At 53.1% G+C, this 23,014-nt stretch overlaps 1 protein-coding gene across 8 annotated transcripts in view; it reads right to left on the bottom strand.

The window, feature by feature from the left end:
- Positions 1 to 21,997, bottom strand: part of IQGAP3 (IQ motif containing GTPase activating protein 3) — a 38,192-nt gene extending 16,195 nt beyond the window's left edge. For 5 of the 8 annotated variants that reach the window (XM_049112534.1, XM_049112533.1, XM_049112532.1 and 2 more), the window contains exons 1-19: positions 21,763 to 21,997; positions 19,164 to 19,251; positions 13,822 to 13,978; positions 13,114 to 13,191; positions 11,800 to 11,876; positions 10,802 to 10,869; positions 10,603 to 10,716; positions 10,211 to 10,389; positions 9,744 to 9,822; positions 9,076 to 9,239; positions 8,556 to 8,643; positions 6,772 to 6,935; positions 5,634 to 5,791; positions 4,220 to 4,341; positions 3,971 to 4,134; positions 2,949 to 3,039; positions 2,003 to 2,170; positions 1,769 to 1,908; positions 1,432 to 1,602 (exon numbers count right to left, since the gene is read on the bottom strand). In XM_049112534.1, the coding sequence (XP_048968491.1) occupies positions 1,432 to 1,602; positions 1,769 to 1,908; positions 2,003 to 2,170; positions 2,949 to 3,039; positions 3,971 to 4,134; positions 4,220 to 4,341; positions 5,634 to 5,791; positions 6,772 to 6,935; positions 8,556 to 8,643; positions 9,076 to 9,239; positions 9,744 to 9,822; positions 10,211 to 10,389; positions 10,603 to 10,716; positions 10,802 to 10,869; positions 11,800 to 11,876; positions 13,114 to 13,191; positions 13,822 to 13,978; positions 19,164 to 19,251; positions 21,763 to 21,982 (2,490 nt within the window). In that variant the 5' untranslated portion in view covers positions 21,983 to 21,997. Of the gene's footprint in view, positions 1 to 1,431; positions 1,603 to 1,768; positions 1,909 to 2,002; positions 2,171 to 2,948; positions 3,040 to 3,970; positions 4,135 to 4,219; positions 4,342 to 5,633; positions 5,792 to 6,771; positions 6,936 to 8,555; positions 8,644 to 9,075; positions 9,240 to 9,743; positions 9,823 to 10,210; positions 10,390 to 10,602; positions 10,717 to 10,801; positions 10,870 to 11,799; positions 11,877 to 13,113; positions 13,192 to 13,821; positions 13,979 to 19,163; positions 19,252 to 19,638; positions 19,671 to 21,501; positions 21,654 to 21,762 lie in introns of those variants that run through there. The other 3 variants (XM_049112537.1, XM_049112536.1, XM_049112538.1) reach the window with 3 other exon arrangements.
- Positions 21,998 to 23,014: the final 1,017 nt, after the last annotated feature.

Genomic DNA, 23,014 nt, shown 5'->3' with positions numbered 1-23,014 from the left:
CCCATTCCTGACTCTTCCCTACAGCTGGAGGACAGGTGGCCCGATGCTCTGGGCCACCTCTCCCTTTCCCTGGTTCCCAGGACCCAGGCCAGAGCCCATACAGCTCCAGCATTGGCAGCACATGTGCCCTCTAACCCCTTCCCCTCTCCCACTATTACTGTGGCTTTTCAGCTCTTTAATTTGGGTGTGAAATCCCAGCCCAGGCTCAAGATGGAGGAATCCTTATGATCAGACCACTAAATGCTAATCACTAAGGTTCTGCACTGAGTTCTGGGACTGACGCCCTGCAATTTAACATGTGATAATGGCTACCACCAGTGGAGTGCTCACTGCACCTAGCATTACATACTTTCTTGCTAAACCTGCACAATCAATGCGTCACTGTGATTAAGGAAACTGTGTTGGAGTAGGCTCAGGAGAGTTGCCCAAGGCCGTACGACCCAGAAGTACCAGGAGGCAAATTCCAGCCTCTGACTGTAAAGCTTGAGCCCTCCGTCACAAACCCACACACATGGTGACTCGGACTCCAGAGCCATGTGCCCATCCCTCCCACACGCCGCTCTTGGGGTTGCCTCTGTGTCCCCACCACCACAGCATCCACTGTCAGCCATTCCCTAGGTCCTGCCAGAGGAGATGTGGTCACTCCTCAGTGTGTCTCCCATCCATCTCCTGTCCTTGCCTTGGGCCAGGTGGCATCCTTGTATACCAGGTATGCAGTGTTCATTCAAAAGGAACTTCTCACACTTCTGCACAACCTGTAGGTCACATCTACCTGAGGAGGTCTCTGCTCAACTCCCATCTTTCCTGGCTTGTAAAATGGTTGGCGGAGGCACATCTTCCCAGTCACTTGTGGGTCCTGCCTCAAGGCCGCACTGGACCAGCCACAGGTCAGAATATGAATGGAAAGGGCTAGCAGGAGAGAAAAGACAAGGGCTCTTCCCCTTGTGGCTGGTCCACCCTTTCCTGTTTAGCCCCCAGGGTATCCTCTTCCTGTGTCCGATGCCCGATGGCTTACCAAATCTCACTCTTACCTCCCCGCAGGGAGTTGACAAAGCAGTTCTTGCCCTGGGGACAGTAACTGGCACCTGCCCATGTTCTTGCCTGCCAGCCAGGCACTGTTCAGATGCCACTGCCTTCCTTAATCCTCACGAGCACCCCATATGGAGCATGTCACAATGTTCATGTTCCCACTCTGCAGATGGGGACACTGGCTGAGAGTAAGTGCCTGTCGAGGTCACACAGCTAGCTACTTGTGGTGGAGCTGGGACTCAGACCCAGGCAATCTAGGCTCTACATGGCATGCTCATAACCCCTACTGTTCAGAGGCCAGAAGATCATCCTCACTCTACTCAGCACAAAGCAGGAAGGAAGGAAACCCTGAAGCTCAGATAAGCCCAGGCCCTGACAACTCTGAAGGCCAGAGCTTGCCACCTGGATCTTGATGACCGCTGGCAGCCAGGTCCTCAGAAAGTGGGACTGCTCAGCAAACTTCTCCCGGACAAGGAAGCCACGCAGACGGGCCTGGAACTGGATAATAAAGCCGACGTTGGCCTTCCAGAGCTGTTGGCGGTCATGGGCAGCGGTAACCTTGGTGATGGCTGACTGTGGAAGTGAGAGAGAGAACTTGTGGCACTCCAACGGGTGAGGCCTCTGCTGCAGGGAACTCTCTCCCTCCCCTACAGGGGTGCAGCCAGCACCCCAGCCAGCAGGAGCCTCTGCCACAGGGAGTCCCCTCTCTGGCCCTCTCCCTCACAGGGGCTCTGCCAACCTGGATCTCCTCCCGAGTCAGGTGGGACATATTAAGGCGACAGCCAGAGGGCCGCTCCCAGGTGCCCTGGAAGGTCTGCAGGTGGAAGTAGTAGGTAGAGCCATCCTTCATGTTGTGCTGGACCCAGAAAGCTGTGTCTCCTGAGCAGAAGCCAAGTAAGGAGAGAAGGCTCAGAGGAGGCCAAGAGGTGGCTGGGGCAGGCAGAGGAGCAGAGGGTGAGGCTGGAGCCATTACCTGGGTACCGCTTCCTTGCCATGGCACCTTCCAGGGCCCGCTGATAGCTGTCAGCACAGTTGGGAACCACCCCTCGGAGGGCCACAGTGGGGTTCCTTAGCACCTGCTCTGTCTGGGCTGCCTTGCCCTCCTTGATGGCCTGATTGATGGCGGCTACACCGAGAGCCACTGCCAGGGGCATGGGGAGGGAGTGGTTGGTCCTTACCCTTTCCCAAGTCCCTCCCATGGGCCCTGTCCTGTCCATGGGGGAGGGATTCAGGAAAAGGGGACACCAAACCCCCTATCTGATGGAAGGACAGGGAACCTCCTCGTGTGGATGTAGACAGATGAAAATAGCAGCATGTAGCTGTGCCTGGAGGGAAAAGCAGCAGTCAAGGAAGGCTTCCTGGAGGGAGGCATCATGGGGCCTGCTGGGCTGGGTTAAGAGGACAGCTCCAACGCTTGTACAGGAGTTCAAAAGCAGAATACAAACAGAGAACCTCAAGACGGTTTCTAAAGAAGAAAATAAAGTCCAAGAAGTGCAGCAGCTGGCTTCATGTCAGACAGGTGGACAAAGGGACTCCAGACACTATGGATCGACACAACCAGCACCCACACCAGCTGGTGTGGTTTCAGAAACGCTGGTGTGGGTGCACACTGATCCTGTCTGCTTGTCCTCAAAGCCAGAGCTGACATCGGGACCCCAAACTCCAGCTACCAGCACAAGACAGGACAGACCTTTGGCTACCACCTGATGTCACACGCTCACACTTCGGGGGCAAGTACCCGTGGAAAGGTGTGGTGTCGATGGAAGTAAGAGTGAACCGTGGGCCCTCAGCCCTCAAGACTCTCCTGCCCAGCTACTAGGAGAGCTATTGTCCAGGGAAGCAACGAGGCCCTGCTCTGGTTCTGGACCACCTCCCCACAGAGGGGGTGAGGAGCCCACCTCCCCTGGACTGCCACATACTTCTCTGCGCAGCGTCTGTGTCCTGGTTGGCTCTAAGCACCTCCTGGCGGATCTCTTCCAGCCAGAGCACTGCCCCAGGGTCCCCTGTCGCCTAAGAAGTTGAGAGAGATGGCTCCAGGCTCAGCTGCCCAAGGACCAAGGTACAGGCAGGACAGCAGTGTCCACTCCTCCCACCTGCCGCATGCTGGCGTGGCCTTGTTGCTTCCTAGGGCTGCTGCCAGGCTCAGAAGGCTCTCTCCAGGCCTGCCTTCAGGCTGGCCAAGCATCAACTCAGCTTGGCCACAGCGCTCCCAGAATCCTCTTCCACCCTCCGAGCAACTCACTTTCCTGCCCTTGTGCCTCAGCGCCCCATTCCCCTGTGCCAACACACACCCTCCTTCTCAGGATGACCCCGACCCCAACCCCAACCTCCACCCTGTCTGGCCCATTCCTGCTCCGAATTATTCTACCAAACCAGGTGGGGCCTGGATTATATGCAACCATGGGTTGAGTGAGCCTGTGCCTGCCACATGGTCAGGCTGGTCCCCTCACCCTTATGGCTCACCTCACCCCAACCCCAGACTCTGCTCCCTCCTAACATTCATTAGCAGATGGAACTTTCTAGACAAACATTTGATCAAGCACTATGTTCCAGGCCACATTCTAAAGCACTTTCTCCTGAACCCACCACATTTGTAAGGCGCACAAACAATGCCCGGCAGAGGAAGAACCCAATCCTGCTGTCCTACTGTCTCCCTGAAGCCCTGACCCAGAGAGAAGTTCGATATCACCACACATCTGCAGGGGAGTAAACTGTGAGAGCCACGCACAGGGTCAACCCACCATAAGGCCCCATCATTCCCAGCATGCTGGCAGCTGGAGCTCAGGCTGGTGCCCCCCGCCCCATGGCCCCTCCTGCCTCCACCCCCAGAAGGAACTGGGTCATCAGACTGGGCCCTCCCAGGGTGCATCCTGGGCACAGCTCTACCCACGGGGGATGCTCTTCCTGCTCCGGCGACCAACCCAGACACTCCAGCCCTCACCTGGGCCTTCTGCCTCTTGGCTGCCACAAGGAGGAGATGATACCGAGGGGCGACAGCAAGGCTGACATTGTCCAGGCCAGCCGAGGGAAGCAGAAGGGCAGACAGAGTCTTCTTGGGGCTGCCCTGGTCCAGAGCCTCATTGATGAGGCTGACCGCAAGGATCTCTAGGAAAGACAGATCTAGGTGGGCAGAGGGCCTAGATGTACAGTCAGGGATGGGCTGCCCCCATCCACCCTGGACTCCACTCACGGTTGGTCTCTTCCTGGACCTGGGCATTGACTTGGTACACGGTGGCCTGCAGGTCATTCCAGCTCAGGGTGACCCCGTCTGGCATGCGCTCATGTCGCAGCTCCACCAGAGCATCAAAGTAACTGGCGGTGGGGGTGGGGGTGGGGTGGGGGGGGAAGTAGGTGAGCAGCAGGGACGACAGCAGCCAGAAGTCAGGGCAAGTCAGAACATGTTGCTTGGCTTCCCACTCATTACATTTTCCTGGTTCCCTTCTCACCTTGTTGGTCTTTCTTTCAAAGCCTGTGCTGGCTCCTCCCCACCCTCACAGCCGGAGCCTCCCACCGCTCTGTCTCCATATCTGATCCTGACCTCAGGGCTTGAGGTGCCATGTCCTAATGCCTCCCAGAGCACACCAGCTGCCTCCGCCCACCTGCCCAAGATTGCCCGATGAGCACCCACACCTGACCTCTCACACCTGACCCCCCAAACCACTGCCCCCCCAACAGCCTGAGTCTCCCAGTCCTACCCCTTTGGTCAACATTCACTCCAACCTCTGAGGACAAAGATCTTGATGTCACACCTGACCACTCTCTCAGCCCAGGTCCACGGGTCACAACCAACCACTCTCCCCCTCATAGCCCAGGTCCACACACAGCCAAATCCAGGCAGATCTGCTTTGGGAACAGATCCAAATCCGGACTCCCCTTCGCCACTTCAACAGCCACCACCCTTGGCCAAGAGTCCCTCACACTTGGCCTAGAGGCTGCCTCTGTCCACCCCAGAGCCTGTCCTCAGCACAGCAACCATAGTGAGCCTGGCAATGGTAGCTTGAATCGGCCTCTCTGCACTGCAACCTTCTCACTCAAAGGGAAAGCCACGGCTATGGTGTAGCTTACCCTGTCGCTCTCCTCGTGTTACCCTGCCTCATGACTTCCTGGCGTCCCTGGACACACCAAGTGCACAACTGGCTCTGGGCCTGTGCCCTGTATGGCCCCCTAGTAATCAGAGGCCCTGAGGTCTCTCCAAACCCCCTTACCAACAGGGCCTTCCATAACCCCCAGCATATCCTACCCTTTGTACCCTTGGCCCCTTCTGGTTTTGGTCATGGCTTGTCCCCCCTTTCGGTCCCCTTCCACTAGCACGTTGGTTGGATGAGAGCAGGAACTTCGCTTTGTTCACTGCTGTTTCCTAGTACCTGGGAAAGTACCTGACACTGGGTGGTACTCAGACCTCCACTAGGAAGCACACAACATGGAGGAAGAGGGGATGACTGAGCCCCCCACTCCCAGGATGAGCCACAGGCCAAGGAACTGCGGACAGACCCAGAGGGAGGCTGGGCCCAGGGGCAGGGCAGGCCCAGAAGGCTGGTCTCCAAGCAGAATGGAGTCTTGCCTCCACCTGCTTCCTCCTAGACAAGTGGTTAAACAGTTCTCACCGGTGAGCGTTCTCTCTTTCCACCTCGGCCAGGCCCGTGGTGGGGTTCACCAGGCTACTCCAGCAGCTGTCGCCATCGCCAGCCTCCAGGGCCCTGTTGATCAGGACCACAGCTGACAGCATTTCCATAGCCACAAAGAGCTCCTCATGGCCCAGCTCCTGCAACAGGAAGCTCCGATTCCCATGGGGCAGTGAAGGCTTGGGGCCACCGCCATCCTGCCCCCAAGGCTCCCCAACATCCCGGTCTCTATCCCAAGCCCCAGCGGATTCATTCACTCACTGACTAATTGTATCTGCTACCTGAGAACGAGCTCCCTGTGTGCCCAGTGTGTAAGCGCCTCACACATTTTCACTTGGCTTTATAACAAGCCAGTGGGGGGGGGGAGGGCTATCAAAACCCCTCATTCACAGATGGGCCCACAGGAAGGGAAGTTAAACCTAGCCCCCCGGTTCCAGGGCCCACGCTTAACTGTGGCCCCCCTTCTGGTTCCTAGCCACACTGGGAAGTGTGCGAGGCCCTGGCTCCACTTCTCGGCCCAGGCTTCCCCCTTCCTAAACCCTAGCGTGTGCTGCTCTCCATGCCTGAGCACCATCCAGTCCTCCACAGACAGAAGATGGCCACCAAGAATTCCAGCAGCTGAGCTTACATGCCAGGCTCATCACTAATGCATACGGTGACTGTTGAATCCTCACAATCCCATGTGGTATGTTACTGCTCCCACTTCACATATGAGCTGAGGAGCAGACAAGTAACCTGCTTGCCTGAGGACACATGGCAAGGAGGCACAGAGCTGGAAGTTACCCCCACTTTGACATCCATGGGCAGGGTTCCTGTGTTTACCTGCTGGTACTTGCCTTCTGTGCCTCATACCACTTGCCACTGTGGAGACAGCGCCCTTCCTGAGGGCTATGCCCGGGGTCATGCTCTAAAATTCCCTGCTGTGGGTCTGATTCTTCACAGGTGTCCTCTCTTCTAGGAAGCCTTCCCAGACTTAGTCCCAGCTCTGGTCCTTCCATTCCCTAGTCTGAAGTCCTCTGTCCCTGACAACATCCACTTCTCCCTCCCTGCAACTATCTGGATCCCTCTGAGGGTGCTCTGCACTGACTGTCCTGGGCCCCCCATGGCTCCTGGGGCTCACCCCTCCCCGCTGCTGCTGGAGCGCCGTCAGCTCCTGTTGGTACACAGCCGAGGCAGAGGGATACACTGGAGGCAGCTGGGCTTCTGGGCACATCAGCTCCTTCACAGTATCGGCTGCCACTCCCTTCTGGATGGCTCTATTGATCCTGCACACGGCCTGGAACACTGCAGGGGAGGAGGGAGAGGCCTGTACAGGCTGGGCACCTGGGGCCCATCCTACTTTCCTGGCTAACCAGCTGCTACTAGGGGTCTCTGAGGGGTAATGGCTTTGCAACTGCTCCTTCAAAGTTGTTCTGCCTTGAGGCGGCTGGGTGGTGCAGTCAGTTAGCATCCAACTCTTGGTTTCAGCTCAGGTCATGATCTCAGAGTCGTGGGATCGAGCCTTGAGTCAGTGCTCAGCGGGGAGTCTGCTTGGGTCCTCTCCCGCTGCCCCCTCCTGTGCGTGGACACGCATGCTCTCTGTCTCTCAAATAAATAAATCTCAAAAAAACTACAACTACTCTGTCTTCTGCTAAATTCAAAATAAGTTTCTAAGTATTTAGGAGGAAGAAGTGCCAGGTCACTGTACAAAGCACTGGAAGAAGCAATTTGTCAGGCCTAGAGATCGGCAGCTTGGCAGGTAACAGAATGGCCGCCCTGGTGGAGATGACAAGACAGACAAGAGACTGTGGAGTGTAGCTAAGAACAGTCAGTCAAGGGGCCCCAGGGGCCAAATCCTGCTGACAGCAAGGAGGGATAAACAACCAGCCCCAAAGTGGAGCCATTTGGGTACAAAACGCAGGAGTAAGTGGGGCATGTGTGCATCTCAAATGCAAGGGCTTGTAAAATGCCAGGCAGATCTGGGTGCTGCCATCAAGGAGATAGATCTCCTGGGGAGAAATGAGGATATGAAGACCAGTCAGTCCATATCAGCGCTGCCTTCCCTCCCCCAGAACTCTGGCAGTTGGGAGAGGAGGGGTCCTGGTGGGAGAAGGAGGACGGAAGCAGTGGAGGCAGTGCTGGAGGATGCTGTCGCCCGCTCTTCATGGGTGACAGTGTGCAAGAAACAAAACCCAGACAACCAGGGGCCTGGCGGTGGGGCAGGCCAGGCTGCCGGGGAAGTGCAGCCTGTCTGGGCAGCTAGCAGGGGTGGAAGGGGGAGGGAGACCTGCAGGTCTCATCTGCCTCACTGAGCAGATGGGACCAAAGTTGAGGCTGAAGCACAGAGGAGCCCAGGAAGACCTGCAGATGTGCAGCAAAGACGTGAGCATCAGGCCTGTGCACTCCGGCAATGAGAGAGCTGAGCGACCACAAGCAGCTAGCGACTAGAACAGGGCTGGCGGCCCCGGGCTAGGGCTCGGGCCCCTGCACTCTGCGTGGCCTAGCTCCTGCTGTGGGTGGGCTGACCCCCAGGAAGAACACATCACCAACATGCTCTTCCAATAAAGAATTATATTTGTACACATCGATTTTTAAGGAGAACTGAGTGGGATCATGATTTTTTCTCTCATCTGGGAAATCGCTACATTTGAGAAGCCAATGGATTCAAGCAGGTTGAAAGTATCCACTTACAGGGACAGAGCCCCAGAGCCCCAGAGCCAGCAGGCAGGATGGACTGTTGTCACCCCAGAGCCTTCATGAACCTGTCATGTGCCTCTAGGCAGCCTGGGCCTGGGCATACAACCCCACACGAGGCTGGGGTTGCAAACTCCGATGGCACTCTGCACCACCCTGCATAGAAGCCAGTCAAGGGTCAGAGGCAGCAGTGATGGGCCCCATCCACACCTCAGCCTGGAGGTGACTTACTGGCTTGTTCCTCATCACCCTTCATGTTGGCTGTAACTACACCAGCTTGGACCTCCTCCTTTTCCAGAAGATCCAGCAGGCCCAACTCCTGGGGAGGGAAGGAATGAAACAGAAGGGAGTGCTGGGCCATGAACGCCTGTAGGAGCTGCCAACACACGCTCTCAGCTCCCCCCAACACCTTGCCTCAAGCCTCTGTCTCCTCCTTACCCAGCAGGCATTGAAATAACTACCCAGACAACACGGACATCACATCAGGGAGAAAGCCAACAGCCATGAAGACGGGACTGCCAAGCTGAGGCCCTTCTTTGCTAACAGGGGAGCCTGTCACTGCTCATCAGGCTACCCCTGGGTACCCCTCCACCCCAGTCAGTCTAGGCCACTAGGCTTTGGGGTGATGTAATCATTTACACACATAGTCAGCACTGACTGAATACCAGGAGGTGACAGAGGTGACGCCTATGGAAGAGGCTCACCCCCATCCCACAGCCGATTGAGCAGGTGGCAGGTAATAGAGCCTGACCTGCGCTTTCTGTTCTCTGTCTGAGCTCAGCTGTTCCAAGTACCAGTTGGTGAAGTCTTTCCTGACCCCTCGCAGGGCCAGGGCAGGGTCCAGAAGGGCCTCCAGCAAGGCGTCAGGGCTCTGTCTTTCTAGCGCATCATCAACAACTTCTAGAGCCGCATGGACTGCAAAAGACCAAGACTCCACAGTGGACAACGTGTGAAAGCCCAGCCCTATTCTTCCTGCCAGTCCAGAGCTCCCTCCACCCCACTCCAGTCCCAAATCCTCAGTGGGATCTCCACAGCCTTCCCACACAGGGTCCCTAGACCCTGAGGACATACTGCCCCAAACAGGCAGATGCCCCCTCCATCCTGAGCCTTCTAGCACTTCCTGCCACGTCCTCTCCTCCATCCATTTCTCACATCTCCTTTTTGAGGACCCTAGTCCAGTTGCCTTTGGAGCTGGAAGGCCTGCCCTTTGCCTCTACCCTCTCCACAGATCTCCATTCAAACAGAACTCCCTAGATGGGGACACCTCTCTAGACACATAGCCATAAAACAGTACACGTTGCTTTTTGCCTTGGATCATTCCCTGAGACAAGGGTTGGCCTAAGCAAGGCCATAGGGCCTCTGGGCTGAGAGCCACCCCCGAGAGCACCCCAAAGCCCTCCTGGCCCATCTCTCTTTTACCGTTGACGTGGTTGATGTTGCCCTGGATCTCAGCCTGAGTCAGGAAGCAGTCATACAGGTCCCAGCTCTCCCCGCCATCCTGCACAAAGAGTGAGACCTGGGAAACCAGCCCCATCTTCTCCTGCTCCTCCCTCCCTGACTATAAATTTTTCCTCCTCTGGGGCCTTCCCAGGCCAAAGGTCAGTGTGGTCAGAAGGAATCTGGAGAACCTAGGGCTCCAAGCTCACCTTCAGCATCTCCTGTCTGGTATCATCCTGTCCTGAACGTCCAGCCCCCAGAAGCCCTCTCCTGCCTTCTCCTCTGAATCCTCATTATCCTCCCAGGTGCCTCTCTCGTTTGTCTACGATAACCCATAAGCGACAGTTTCTCTTAGCAATTCTGGGGCGTGGTGACAGGACAGATAGGAGTCCTATCCCCTGGAGGGTTTTTAGGCCACCTGGCTCTTAGCACCTGAGGCTCCTCCTTACGTGGGTCTGGGCACTGGCAGCCTTCTCCGCCTTGGCCTGGGCCAGCAGCTCCTGGTAGATGGGTGCCAGAGGCTCTTGAAGATTCACCAGCAGAGCACTGGGATTCTGCAAGGCAGCCAGGGTATCCTTAACCACCCCTCGCTCCACAGCCTCGTTGATGGCAAGGACAGCTGCGTGGACTGGAAGGAGTGTGGAAACAAGGTCAGGGGGCCAGACAAACCCCAGGCCACTACAGTACAACCAGCCGCAGGCCAATGACATCAACCCCCTTTTCCATCCGGGAGGCCTGGCAGCCCTGCCAACAGATGGGAGGCATCCAGAATCCATCCGAGGCTCGGTGTCCTCCTATTCTCACTGAGCCCACCCCTTGCATGGTAGATCCCAGACCCTACCTGCAGCCTCATCCACCGACAGCTCATTGGCCAGAATTCCCCCAATCTTGCTGAAGGCAGGCAGCTGGAGGCCATATTTGGCCAGTTCAGAGGCCATGTTGCTGAGCTCCTCGGCTGCAAAGAGCACAGATGCCTTTCCTCAGAGCCAGAGTCCCCGAGACCATGCCCACATGAGCAGCTACGGAAGGAGGGGGCTCACCTGAGAATTTCACTTTCCCATACAGATCATGTATCTGAGGCGCCAGTCCCAGGCGGAAAAGGAAGAGACTGGAAGAGAAGGGAAGGCTTTGGGCCTCTTTATGGTGACACGCTGAACACGTAGGTCTGGACATGGGGACTTGGAATGTGGGGACTACTGTAGCTGCCCCCAAGGCCCTCCCATCCACAGGGAGCGACATTATTGGAAGCCAGCCCGAGATAAGTGCTACAGAAGATAAATGGGATGCTCAAGAGGTGGGGGGGATCAGGACCTCACAGAGAAGTGCACGTGGCAGGAGCAGGTCACCATTCAGAGACAGAGGGCATAGTAAGCAGAGACTGCAGGGCCAAGCACACCCATCCCCTTGAAAGGACATGGAACATAAAGTCAAGAAGAGGCAACATGGCTGACCAAGGAACGGGTTGGGTACTTTAAGGTTCAGCCAGCTTGTTGCCAAGGGCTGGCCATGGGTAGCACCACACAGCTGTCACCATTCAAACTAAATGACTTGCATGTGACACTCTTGATGGGTCCCGTTTTGATTCCTTTGTTCTCCAGTCACAAGCAGAAGACCCTTCCCTCCTCCTGCCCTTTCCTTCAGCCCCACAGGTCACAAGACAGACATATCCACAAACATGCACATCAGGGCCCCTGGGGGGCTCAGTTGGTGAAGCGTCTGCCTTGGGCTCAGGTCATGATCCAGGGGTCCTGGGATGGAGCCCCATGTTGGGCCCCCTGCTCAGCGGAAAGCCTGCTTTTCCCTCTGCCCTCTGCCCCTCCCTCTTGCTTGTGCACATGCACACGTGCTCTCTAATAAATAAAATCTTCTTTAAAAATGCACATAAATCTAAACACAACTACAAAAATCTGAAGTCTCACTCTCCTAAGAAGTGATCCTCATGGAGTACCCACCCCCCTTCCCACTCCAACATTTGTTACCGACCAATGGTTGCATCCACTGAGAGGAAACTCGATGACAAAAGTTTGGGGTCTCTCACCTAAGTGCATGGATGCAGTAGACCACCCGGGGCATGTTCTTCTTGTCATAGATGTCTGTGGTCTCCGGGAAGAAGGTCTGGAGGGGAAGCCAGCTGGTTACTGCCTTTGGACAGGTCATAGTACCAGCTACAGAGGGCTGGGCTGAGCAATGGTCTTCCTCTCCTACCTGGGTCTGTGCTCCTTTGTCGCTTGGGGCTTCTGGGTCAATCACCCCAGCTGTTTACAGCCAGCACTGCCCCCACACACTAAGTGTTACAGAAGGGCCCAGGGGCCACAGACTGAACCAAAGCCCAGCCATAGACACAGCCCCAGGCAGGGTTATCAAGGCTATAGGATGCAGGCCATATCCTCCAGGAGAAAGGGGCTCCCTACCCAGCCTATAGACAGAGCAAGCCCTTGCCCCTTGCCTTGGACTATCGCCCCACAGAGGGCCCATGAGGCACACACTGTCAAGGATCACAGAGGGGGTAGGGCATGCATCCCTGTCTCTAAGTCAGAGGCCTCTGATCAGCGGTAGCCTCTCAAAGAACCGAGTCCTCTGAAGCATGGTGTCCCACATTACCTGGGGACTATGATGGGTCTGACCCCAAAACTTCTTGGCTACTTTAGATTCATAAGAAGGACCAAATCTAGAGACTTAATGGTGTTCCAGTCTCACTGAGGACAGATGGCCTCTATTGCTCCTGCCTCCCACCAAGACTTTCTTTACTGCCGCCCCCTAGTCTCACAGTTCCCTGGAAGAAACCCTGTAGAGTCCTATCATGCCTTAACTTGTACTGCTCTTTACAATGCACAAAGGAGAACTGTGCAGATCATCTGGTCCTTCTGACAACCTTACCAGGCAGATAGGGCAGGGGTCACCATGCCCATTTTAGAACCAAGAAACACGAGGTCTAAAGAGTGAGAGAACATGCAACAGGTGTCCAGCAGGGGCCTTGAGCCTAGGCTTCTGAGTCCACCACTGAGGGATGCAGGCTATGGCATGCCCTTGCTTCATGCCATGAAACTCTGGTGGGAAGAAGGCTGGCTAATATGAGTCCATCTCCTGCACCACATGGGGGCTCACTAATGGGAACAACACAGCTTAGGTCAGGGAGCCTCCTCCTCCCTCCACATCCCTCATCCACAGGAAGGAGAGGCAGAGCCAAGGAGCATGGTTGAGAGATGGGCATCTGCAATCAAAATCCTCCAATAAAGCTAGTTTAAGAGACACATGGTGGGGGCAGAGGGCGCCAGAGAGACAAAGTGTGCATGTAGGGGTGAGGTGCTGGTGGAGAGTAAAGATGAACCCCAATCTTGAGGCCCAGTGTTACCGAAGGCAGGCCAACATGGGCTATTGCCGACAGCCAAAAGTTGATATTGTCGGTGTGCCGGAAGTGCAAGCCGGTTGCCTGAAAGGGAAGGAAAGAGATAAGAATCTATTTCCACAGTTCTTGGGGTTCCCTGTGGGCAGAGCCTAGAGCACAGCTCAGAGGTTTGAAGGCGGTGGGAGCCAGAGGACCCTGGTTTCCCATATTCTGTCCCCTAGCCCCTCAGGCCAGAGAAACACAGACAGAAACCACCAGGAATGACTGACACAGCAGGACATCTGAGAAGGTGGGATTAACAATCCAGGGAGGCTTCCTAGTAAAGAGGAGTTTGGAGGTGACACAGGAAGAGACAGGCTGGGTTGGTCCAGCACAGGGAAGGGGCAGCGGGCCCAGGGGTACCATCAGGGTGGCAAGGCCACAAGCCTCTGAGTGTCCACGTGGACAGAAAAGTCTGCTTAGAAGTGTCCTTCAGGGGCATCTCAGGGCCCACCTAGCAGGAGTCCCTTGCTGCTAAAGACAGCACACAGTGTCCGGCTGGGGGACACCCACCACTCCTGTGGGCCCCGTGCAGGTATTGCTAGCACCCCCTTTCATCCTCAAACATGTCCAGGCTTGGACAATAAATTATGTGGTCACCCTGCTCTCACAGCTTTGGGGAGAAGGGGAAGTTTGGGAAGAAGCAGCTGGAAGGTAGAACTCTCCCTTCCCTACCTGATACCGCAACTGCTCCGCATCATAGATCTTCTTCAAGGGAACCACAGCAGGTGCAAAACAGTGGCCCAGCTTGGCCAGCAATACTCCGTTCCGGAGGCTCTCCTCCAGCTCCACCGGGGAAGGAAGCTCCTCCTTCAGGCAGGCTTCCATCCAGCTGAAAGTGCAAGAGCAGGAGAGTGCCTGTCACCCGCCCCTCCCTGGGCAGAGAGGGGCCTTCAAGTCTTGCCTCAGCTCCTGCCCTACTCTCCACTCCCCTCTCTGCCCGTCTGGCTGTCCCCACCTGATCCCAAGCTGCCCCAAACACTGGAATGGCCAGTCCTCAGCCCCTGCCCACCCCTGAAAATCCCCTGACAGATCCTGAACTGGTGCCGCTTTGGAGAGGCCCTTACCTGTTGCATGCTAGACCCTGCCTCAGTCTGGTTGGCACACCTATCCCACCATACCAAATCTGCTCACTTCTCTCATTTTGCGTGTTTTCTGAGAACCCAGGCCTAGAGGGTAACATCTGTCTGAATGACCTACACAGCCCTAAACCAGCTTTGATGACGATAGAGGTTGTGGGTTGTTGGCAGCAGCACAAAAGGACAGAAAGGCCACAGAACTAGAAGACCTGCCTTGCACACCATGTCCTCCACCTCACCCCTCAGAGCCTTGTTGTGTGACCTGCACACTGAAGACAGCGTGGGCTGCACCCCCACCAAGGAGGCAGTGGCAGGGGCTGCTTGAGCTAACAAGTGTGAACACACTGGGAGTAGACCCAGGAAGCCTATTGTTAATATGGTGGTGTGAGAGAGCATCAGGGTCTTCAGAGGGGTTCTCCAAACTTCCCCACTGATTTCCTGTCTACCCATGTGATCTGCTTTTCTAGAGAACATTAAAAATATACTATTGATTAAGAGGAAAGAACTAGGGACGCCTGGGTGGCTCAGCAGTTAAGTGTCTGCCTTCAGCTCAGGTCGTGATCCCGGAGACCCAGGATCTAGTCCCATATCAGGCTCCCTACATGGAGACTGCTTCTCTCTCTGCCCGTGTCAATGCCTTTCTCTCTCTGTGTCTCTCATGAATAAATAAACAAAAATCTTAAAAAAAAAAAAAAAGAGGAAAGAACTAGGGACGTCTGGGTGGCTCAGCGGTTGAACGCCTGCCTTTGGCCTGGGGTGTGATCCTGGAGTCCTGGGATCGAGTCCCGCATCGGGCTCCCTACGTGGAACCTGCTTCTCTCTCTGCCTGTGTCTCTGCCTCTCTCTCTCTCTCTCTCTCTCTCTGTGTCTCTCATGGATGGATAGATAAAATCTTTTTAAAAAATTTTTTAAAAAGGAGGAAAGAACTAAGCATTTTATGCTGCCTTTAGAGCCAACGTCCCTTTGCAGGAAACATGGGGTACAGAGAAACAAACTGTTTGACACAAGAAAGCAAACAGACAAATCCAGAATGCAGGGCAGATGAGCCAGTTTCTTCACCCAGTTATGACATAAAGAACTGGAAAGGGGAGTGGGCTATTCTGGATTGAAGAAGATTCAAGAGACACAGCAACCAAACATAACATGTGAGCTTTTTTAGATCCTTATTTGAATAAGCCAACTGAAAAACAGGTTATTTTTTCAGACAATCAGGAAAATTTGAAAATGGCTTGGTGTTGATTTTCCAAGGATTAATGGATAACTTCTCTGGGTATTAAAATGGCATCGTGGTTATTATGTGAGCAAATGTCCATACATTTAGAGACAGACACTGAAGTGTGTAGGGGGATAAAAGGATGTGGTTTTGCCTTTACTCACAGATGGCATGACCGTCTATGTGGAAAATCTGAAAGAAGGTGACACAGCCTCGGGGACCTAACAAGTGACCACACAAGGCCATGGGACATAAGGTTACTATACAAGTCAGTTGCTGTCCAATATACTGCAGTGAAGAATTTAGGATTTGAAATTAAACACAATACTGTTTCTGTTAGCTCCCCAAAAATGAAACACTTAGGTATGAATCCAACAAAACATATACAAGACCTCTGAGGAAAACTATGAAACCCTAATGAATAAGATCAAAGGAAAACCAAACTAAATGGAAAGATAGGGCAGCCCCGGTGGCACAATGGTTTAGTGCTACAAGGTATGATCCTAGAGACCCGGGATTGAGTCCCACATCAGGCTCCTTGCATGGAGCCTGCTTCTCCCTCTGCCTGTGTCTCTGCCTCTCTCTCTCTCTCTCTCTCTCTGTGTCTCTCATGAATAAATAAAATCTTAAAAAAAAAAAAAAAACAGACTTGTGACTGGGTTCCAAATACTTTAAAAAAAAAAGAAAAAAATGGAAAGATAACCCACACTCGTGGATGGGAAGGCTCCATACTGCCAAGATGTTAGTTCATCTCAACTGGGTCTACGGATTCAGTGAAATCTCAAACAAACTCCCAGCAAATTATTTTGTGGACATCAAAGGTACTGTTTCTAAAGTCTGTATGGAGAGCCAAAAGATCCAGAATAGTCAATACCATATCGCAGGAAAAGAACAAAGCTGGAGGACTGACACCACCCATCTTGGCCACAGTAATCAAGATAGTATGGCCTCAGTGAAAAAACAGATAGACGTATCAAACAGAATGGAGAGCCCACAAACAGATCCACATAACAACAGTCAGCTGATCTTCGACAAAGGAGCAAAGGCAATCCAATGGAGCAGAGATCATCTCTTCAACAAATGGCAGTAGAACAACTGGACATCTACATGCAAAAGAAATAAATCCAGACATACACTTTACACCCTTCACAAAAATCAACTCAAGATGTATCATCAATTTTTTTTTTTAATTTTTATTTATTTATGATAGTCACACAGAGAGAGGAGAGAGGCTGAGACACAGGTAGAGGGAGAAGCAGGCTCCATGCACCGGGAGCCCGACGTGGGATTCGATCCCGGGTCTCCAGGATCGCGCCCTGGGCCAAAGGCAGGCGCCAAACCGCTGCGCCACCCAGGGATCCCTGTATCATCAATTTAAATGTAAGATGCCAAACTGTAAAACTCCTAGAAGAGAACACAGGGGAAAACCCAGGTGACCTTCAGTGTGGCAATGACTTTTGTTTTATTTTTTCAAGTTTGTTTGTTTGTTTGTTTAAGATTTTGTTTATTTATTCATGAGACACACAGAGAGAGAGGTAGAGACATAGGCAGGAAGCCCGACTCAGGACTCAATTCCAGGTCTCCAAGATCAGGCTGAAGGTGGCGCTCAACCACTGAGCCACCCAGACTGCCCTTTAAGTTTATTTAAAAAAAAAAAATCTCTATGCCCAACATCAGGCTTGAACCCATGACCCCGAGATCAAGAGTTGCATGCTTGGTACACCTGGTTGGCACTCCCCTGCTCAGTGGGTAACCTGCTTCTCCCTCTCCATCTGCTGCTCCCCCTGCCTGTGCAATGTCAAATAAATAAATACAATCTAAAAAACAAAACAAAACAAGAGTTGCATGCTCCATAGCCTGAGCCAGCCAGGGGCCCCTGGCCATAATCCCCCACCTCAACCCTAGGCAATAACTTTTTAGACACAACACCAAAGACACAGTCATTGGAAGAAATAATTGATAAGCTGGACTTAATTAAAATGAAAAACTTCTGCTCTAGGGGGATCCCTGGGTGGCTCAGTGGTTTAGCGCCTGCCTTCGGCCCAGGGCGCGATCCTGGAGTCCCGGGATCGAGTCCCACATCCGGCTCCTGGCATGAAGCCTGCTTCTCCCTCTGCCTGTGTCTCTGCCTCTCTCTATCTCTGTGTGTCTTTCATGAATAAAATAAAATAAATAAAATCTTAAAAAAAAAAAAAAACTGCTCTAGAAAAGAGAATGAGAAGACAAGACACACTGTAGGAGAAAATATTTGCAAAACACATATCTGATAAGACTAGTATCTGAAATAAAAAAGGAAGGGGTGCCTGGCTGGCTCAGTCAGTGAAGCATGTGACTCTTGATTTCAGAGTTGTGAGTTTGAGCCCCACGTTGGGCGTAAAAATTACTAAAACAAACACACACACACACAAAGAACTCTTAAAACTCAACAATAAAAGAAAAAGCAATGGATTAAAACATGGGCCACAGATACCCATTAACAGACACCTCACCAAAGAAGACACTCAAATGGGAACTAAGCATCTGCAAAGATGCTCCACATCATATGTCATCAGGGAAATGCAAATTAGAGCAATGAGATATCACTGTACACCTATCAGAACAACCGAACTCTGGGCCGCTGACAGTACCCGACGCTGAGAGGAAATGCAGCAACAGGCTTTTAGTCACAGCTGCTGGGAATGCAAAATGGTGCAGCCATGTTGAAGACAAGTTAATGATTTCTCACAAAACTAAACATACTCCTACCATATGATCAGCAACCATGCTCCTTGGTATTTACCCAAAGGAGTTAAAACACATGTCCAAGGCAGCCCAGGTAGCTCAGCAGTTTAGCGCCGCCTTCGGCCCAGGGTGTGATCCTGGAGACCTGGGATCGAGTCCCACGTCGGGCTCCCTGCATGGAGCCTGCTTCCCCCTCTGCCTGTGTCTCTGCCTCTCTCTGTGTGTGTCTCTCATGAATAAATAAATAAAATCTTAAAAAAAATAAAATAAAACACATGTCCATACAAAACCTGCACATAAATGCTTATAGCAGCTTTATCCCTCACTGCCAAAACTTGGAAGCAACCAAGATGTCCTTCGGTAGGTGATGGATTAATAAACTGTGGTCCATCCAGACAACGGAATATCACTCAACACTAAAAAGAAATGAGCTGTCAAGCCCCGAGAAGACCTGGAGGAACATCAAACACATACTACTAAGTCAAAGAGGACAGTCTGAAAAGGCTTGTGCTGTACGAGTCCAACTATGGAGAAACTCTAGAGACAGGAGAAAAGGAATGGTTGCCAGGGGTGAGATGGGAGGACAAAGAGGCAGAGCAGAGGATTTTTAGGGCAATGAAACCACTCTAAGATACTCTAACGGTGGATATGTGTCATTTGCCATTTGTCCAAACCCACAGAGTGCATGATACCAAGAGTGATCCCTAAGGTCAAGTATGGGCTTTGGGAGACGATGTGTCAAGGTGAATTCATCAGTTGTAACAAATGCGCCACTCCTGCAGATGCTGACAGTGGAGGCTGTGTATGTGTGGGCACAGGGGTTACATGGGAAATCTCAGTCTTCCTCCTGATGTTGAACCCAAAACTGCTCTAACAAAACAAAGTCTTAGAGAGAGAGAGAGAGAGAAGAATGGACTCTTGTCCTTTTGTATTGGTGAGGGGGTAGGTGCCTGGGGTGGGCAGGGTGGGAAAGGGGGACCAGAAGGGGGCAGCCATCTGCTCACCGCTTGGCCTCCTCCAACCGGCACAGGTACTGATAGGCCACATTCTGCCGCCTCTGCTCATCCATTTCCTCAGCTGTGAGGCGTTCATCTGAGGAGTGAGGGTCAAGGTGAAAAGTGTTAGACAAAGGGCCAGAGTGCTGAAGTGCTTCTCAACAGACTTTCTTGGGCAGCTCTGCCCAGAGACCACTCATACGTCTGTCCCCCTCTTCCTAACACCCCTTGCTCCAATCTTGGGCCCCCATCTCGTAAAGCTGCCCTGGTCAGGACCCCTTCACGGGGAGCTCCTTTCTTTTTCCCTCCAGCCATCTCCTGACCCCTCCTTTCTGTCCGTCCAGACCCTTCTGTGGCTGGGAACGTAGTCTCTGTGTTCTCCAAGACCTGGCCCGTGTCATCCTCCTCAGGCACCCTCCCAGAAGCTGGGGCTAACAGGACCAACTGGGACTCATCATCCAATCTCCATGCATTCGTACCCTACCTTCTATCTGTCAGGCCCTGGGCCAGTGGATCCTTACAGATTAGCATTAGAAAAGAAAAACGTGTAAGTGACAAATTCCAACCTGAAGTGACAAGTGTGATTACAGCCACAGACATGCAAGCAGCAGAGGAGACAAAGGGTTCTTCCCACCAGTAAAATCTTAAAGAATGAAGCAGGAGGGGGCAGCTCAACAAAGAGAACCATGTGGAGGGCAGCCCCAGTGGCCCAGCGGTTTAGTGGTTTAGCGCCACATTCAGCCCAGGGCGTGATCCTGGAGACCAGGGATGAGTCCCATGTCAGGCTCCCTGCATGGAGCCTGCTTCTCCCTCTGCCTGTTGCCAGGGAGAGGCAAAGAACGTCTGTCTTTGAGGCAACACGTAATGTTAATCCCACTCTTTCCCTTATTTCCCTATATTGCACATCCTGCAACATGATTTGGACCAGGGGCGGGGCTTGTTGGAATTGGCAGTTAAGCAAGTTCACACACACGCAACGTCTCTGCCTCTCTCTCTGTGTCTCTCATGAATGAATACATAAAATCTTAAAAAAAAAAAAAAAAAAAAAAAAGAGAACCATGTGGAAAAGGAGGGCACTCCAAAAAAAAAAAAAAAAGAAAAGAAAAGGAGGGCACTCACTTCGGATGAAGTAGGACAGAGAGTCTTACAAGATCACAAGGATATCTTTACTTTTTTTGGTATAAGTCACCTGAGGAGGAAAACAATCTTCACACTAAATAAAATGCAGACAATAGGCTGACCCCAAACGTGAGAGCGGGGAATCCCCTAGGTGAGTCAACATACTATTCCGCCTTAGCCTCCACCTCCCTTCAACCTCCCCTTCTCCCATCTCCCACCTCTGGAGTGGCCTTCTGGAAGACAATACAAAATCAGATTGGGGGGGGGGGACGCCTGGGTGGCTCAGCCTTTGGCCGGGGGTGTGATCCCAGGATCTGGGATGGAGTCCCACGTTGGGCTCCCTGCATGGAGCCTGCTTCTCCCTCTGCCTGTGTCTCTGCCTCTCTCTCTTGCTGTGTCTCTCATGAATAAATAAATTAAAAAATCTTTTAAAAAAATCAGATGGGGGGAGAGAAAGCTGAACATGTACACACATGAGGAATAAACAGAGGGCTCGGAAAGAGACACGTCTGTCTTTGAGGCAACACGTAATGTTAATCCCACTCTTTCCCTTATTTCCCTATATTGCACATCCTGCAACATGATTTGGACCAGGGGCGGGGCTTGTTGGAATTGGCAGTTAAGCAAGTTCACACACACACACACACACACACACGCAACGTCTACAACCGTTGGTTGCTAAGCATGGAAAATAAACAGTAAGCAAATGACATCACCTCGGAGTTATGAACTGAGGGCTGTGTGAGACGGGCAGGGCTTCCTCCCTACACACACACTTTTTGTTTTTTTTTTTTAAGATTTTGTTTATTTACTCATGAGAGACACACAGAGAGAGGCAGAGACACAGGTAGAGGGAGAAGCAGGCTCCCCGCGGGAAACCCGATACGGGACTCTCTATCCCAGACCCCATCATCACACCCTGACCTGAAGGCAGACGCTCAACCGTTGAGCCACCCAGGCGTCCCCCACACAGTCTTATTTAAATTTTTTTTTAATTTTTAAAAAAAATCTTCCTGCGCTTCACAGGTCTAGAACTAACTTTCCTTCAACAGATCCGAGAACAAGGACTTTGTTTTTTTGAGCCCTAATGGCAAGAAAGGGGAAGGGGTGGAAGAAGATTTTGCCTTTGTTCAGAAGGTCAGGCAGCAGCAGCCTTTCTGCCGTCCAATCCTCCTGACCCCACTGTCTTTCCAAAACAGTGTTTTTGCAAGTGTGGTCCGCGGACTACCTGCACGGTTACGTGCGGTGAGGCAGCAGCACAGCAGGGCTTGTTACCAATGCAGACGACGGGCCCCGACCCAGCGAGCTGGCGCTGCGACACAGGGCTGAGGAGCGTGCCGGTCACTTCCGGTCATCCCCGGCACACTTCGAGGGCCACCGTCTCCCCCGCGGCATCGGACGGGAGTCCCGGCCCCTGGTGGCTCCCTCCCCGCGCCGCGCAGGCCCGCCCCCTTCCTTGGACCCCCTCCGTGGCCCCCTCTGCACTCACACAGCGCCGAGCCCGCGCCCGCTCTCCGCGGCTCCATGTTCCTCCTCCTTCCAGGTTTGAATCTCCCGCCGCCGGGCCGCCGCCCTCGTCGTTGCAGCAGCCCGACAGAACTTCCGGCCCGAACCGCGGGGGCAGCTGGGATGTGTAGTCCAGACGGTGCAGGCGCAGGCACGCCGCCAGGTGCGGAGAAGGAGGTGCTGCGGCACAGTGGGAGCGGCATCTCCCTCTCCGCGCGGCGGTGGGCTGCTGTTCCTCTACGGATCCTCCTCTACCCTCTCCTCCATCATTTGCCCTAGTGTTCTCAGGAACTCCGCTGCGCCTCCTGTAGCGTTCTTGGCTCCCGCTAACTTGCGGGCCAGCTTGCGTGAACTAGATGGTGCGGATGCAGAGAGAAATTACCATAGTTAGGAGCGCCTGGCTGGCTTAGTCGGTAAAGCGCGCAACTCTCGATCTAGGGGTTGTAGGTTCAAGCCCCGCGTTGGGTGTAGAGATTGCTTAAAAAATAAAATATCTTAAAAAACCAGCATAGTTGATGCCCTATATATAACTTGCTATTCTGGAATGAGTGACAGTCAAAATACATGAGAGGTCAGCGATATTCAGAGGAATGAGGTCGCTACAGCAATGAAGTTACTACGGTAATGAAGTTAAGGGCAGCGAAGGACAGGAGGACTTTCTAGTGGAGGTGATAGCTGATGTTTGTTGGAAAGGGAACAAGACTTCATCAGCCTGAAGGAGAGAGGAATCTTAGCGCAAACAGCACTTGTGACCAAGGAGGGAGCCCAGGAAACGAAAATTGGTGCAGTTCTGTAGGTGAACAGAGTTCGGACAGGGAGAGGGGGGAAGAGCACCTCTAGAGACACGCTGGCAGCAGCTGCAATGCCAGACAGCAGGCTGAAGAGCAGGATGCGGTCTGGGGAGCAGCCACAAGCTCAAGAACACTTTACATATAGGTCGAGTCCCGGTTCACATTTTACAAAGATTCATTTTGCAGCAGGGGCTTGGAGCCAGGTGACACTAGGGCCAGAGACCAATCCAGAGTGTATGGCAGCAGCACAGGTGAGAGCTAGTAAGGCCTGAACTAGTCAAAATAATTATAATGACACCTGTCCTAAAATTTTGTTTTGCTATATTACCTAATGGGCTTCCCCCACCTGGTATTTCTCCTTTAGCCCTCCCTCCCTCCTACCAGTGCCCCAGTCAAGCTGCAGCCTATGCTCATAGCCTCAGGGGAGGCACCAGAGGGGTAGAA

Source organism: Canis lupus, chromosome 7 (genome assembly GCF_003254725.2).
Source record: "Canis lupus dingo isolate Sandy chromosome 7, ASM325472v2, whole genome shotgun sequence".
Classification (NCBI taxonomy): Eukaryota; Metazoa; Chordata; class Mammalia; order Carnivora; family Canidae; genus Canis; species Canis lupus.
The sequence above is the reverse complement of the archived record's forward strand: the minus strand, read 5'-3'. Positions and strand labels throughout refer to the sequence as shown.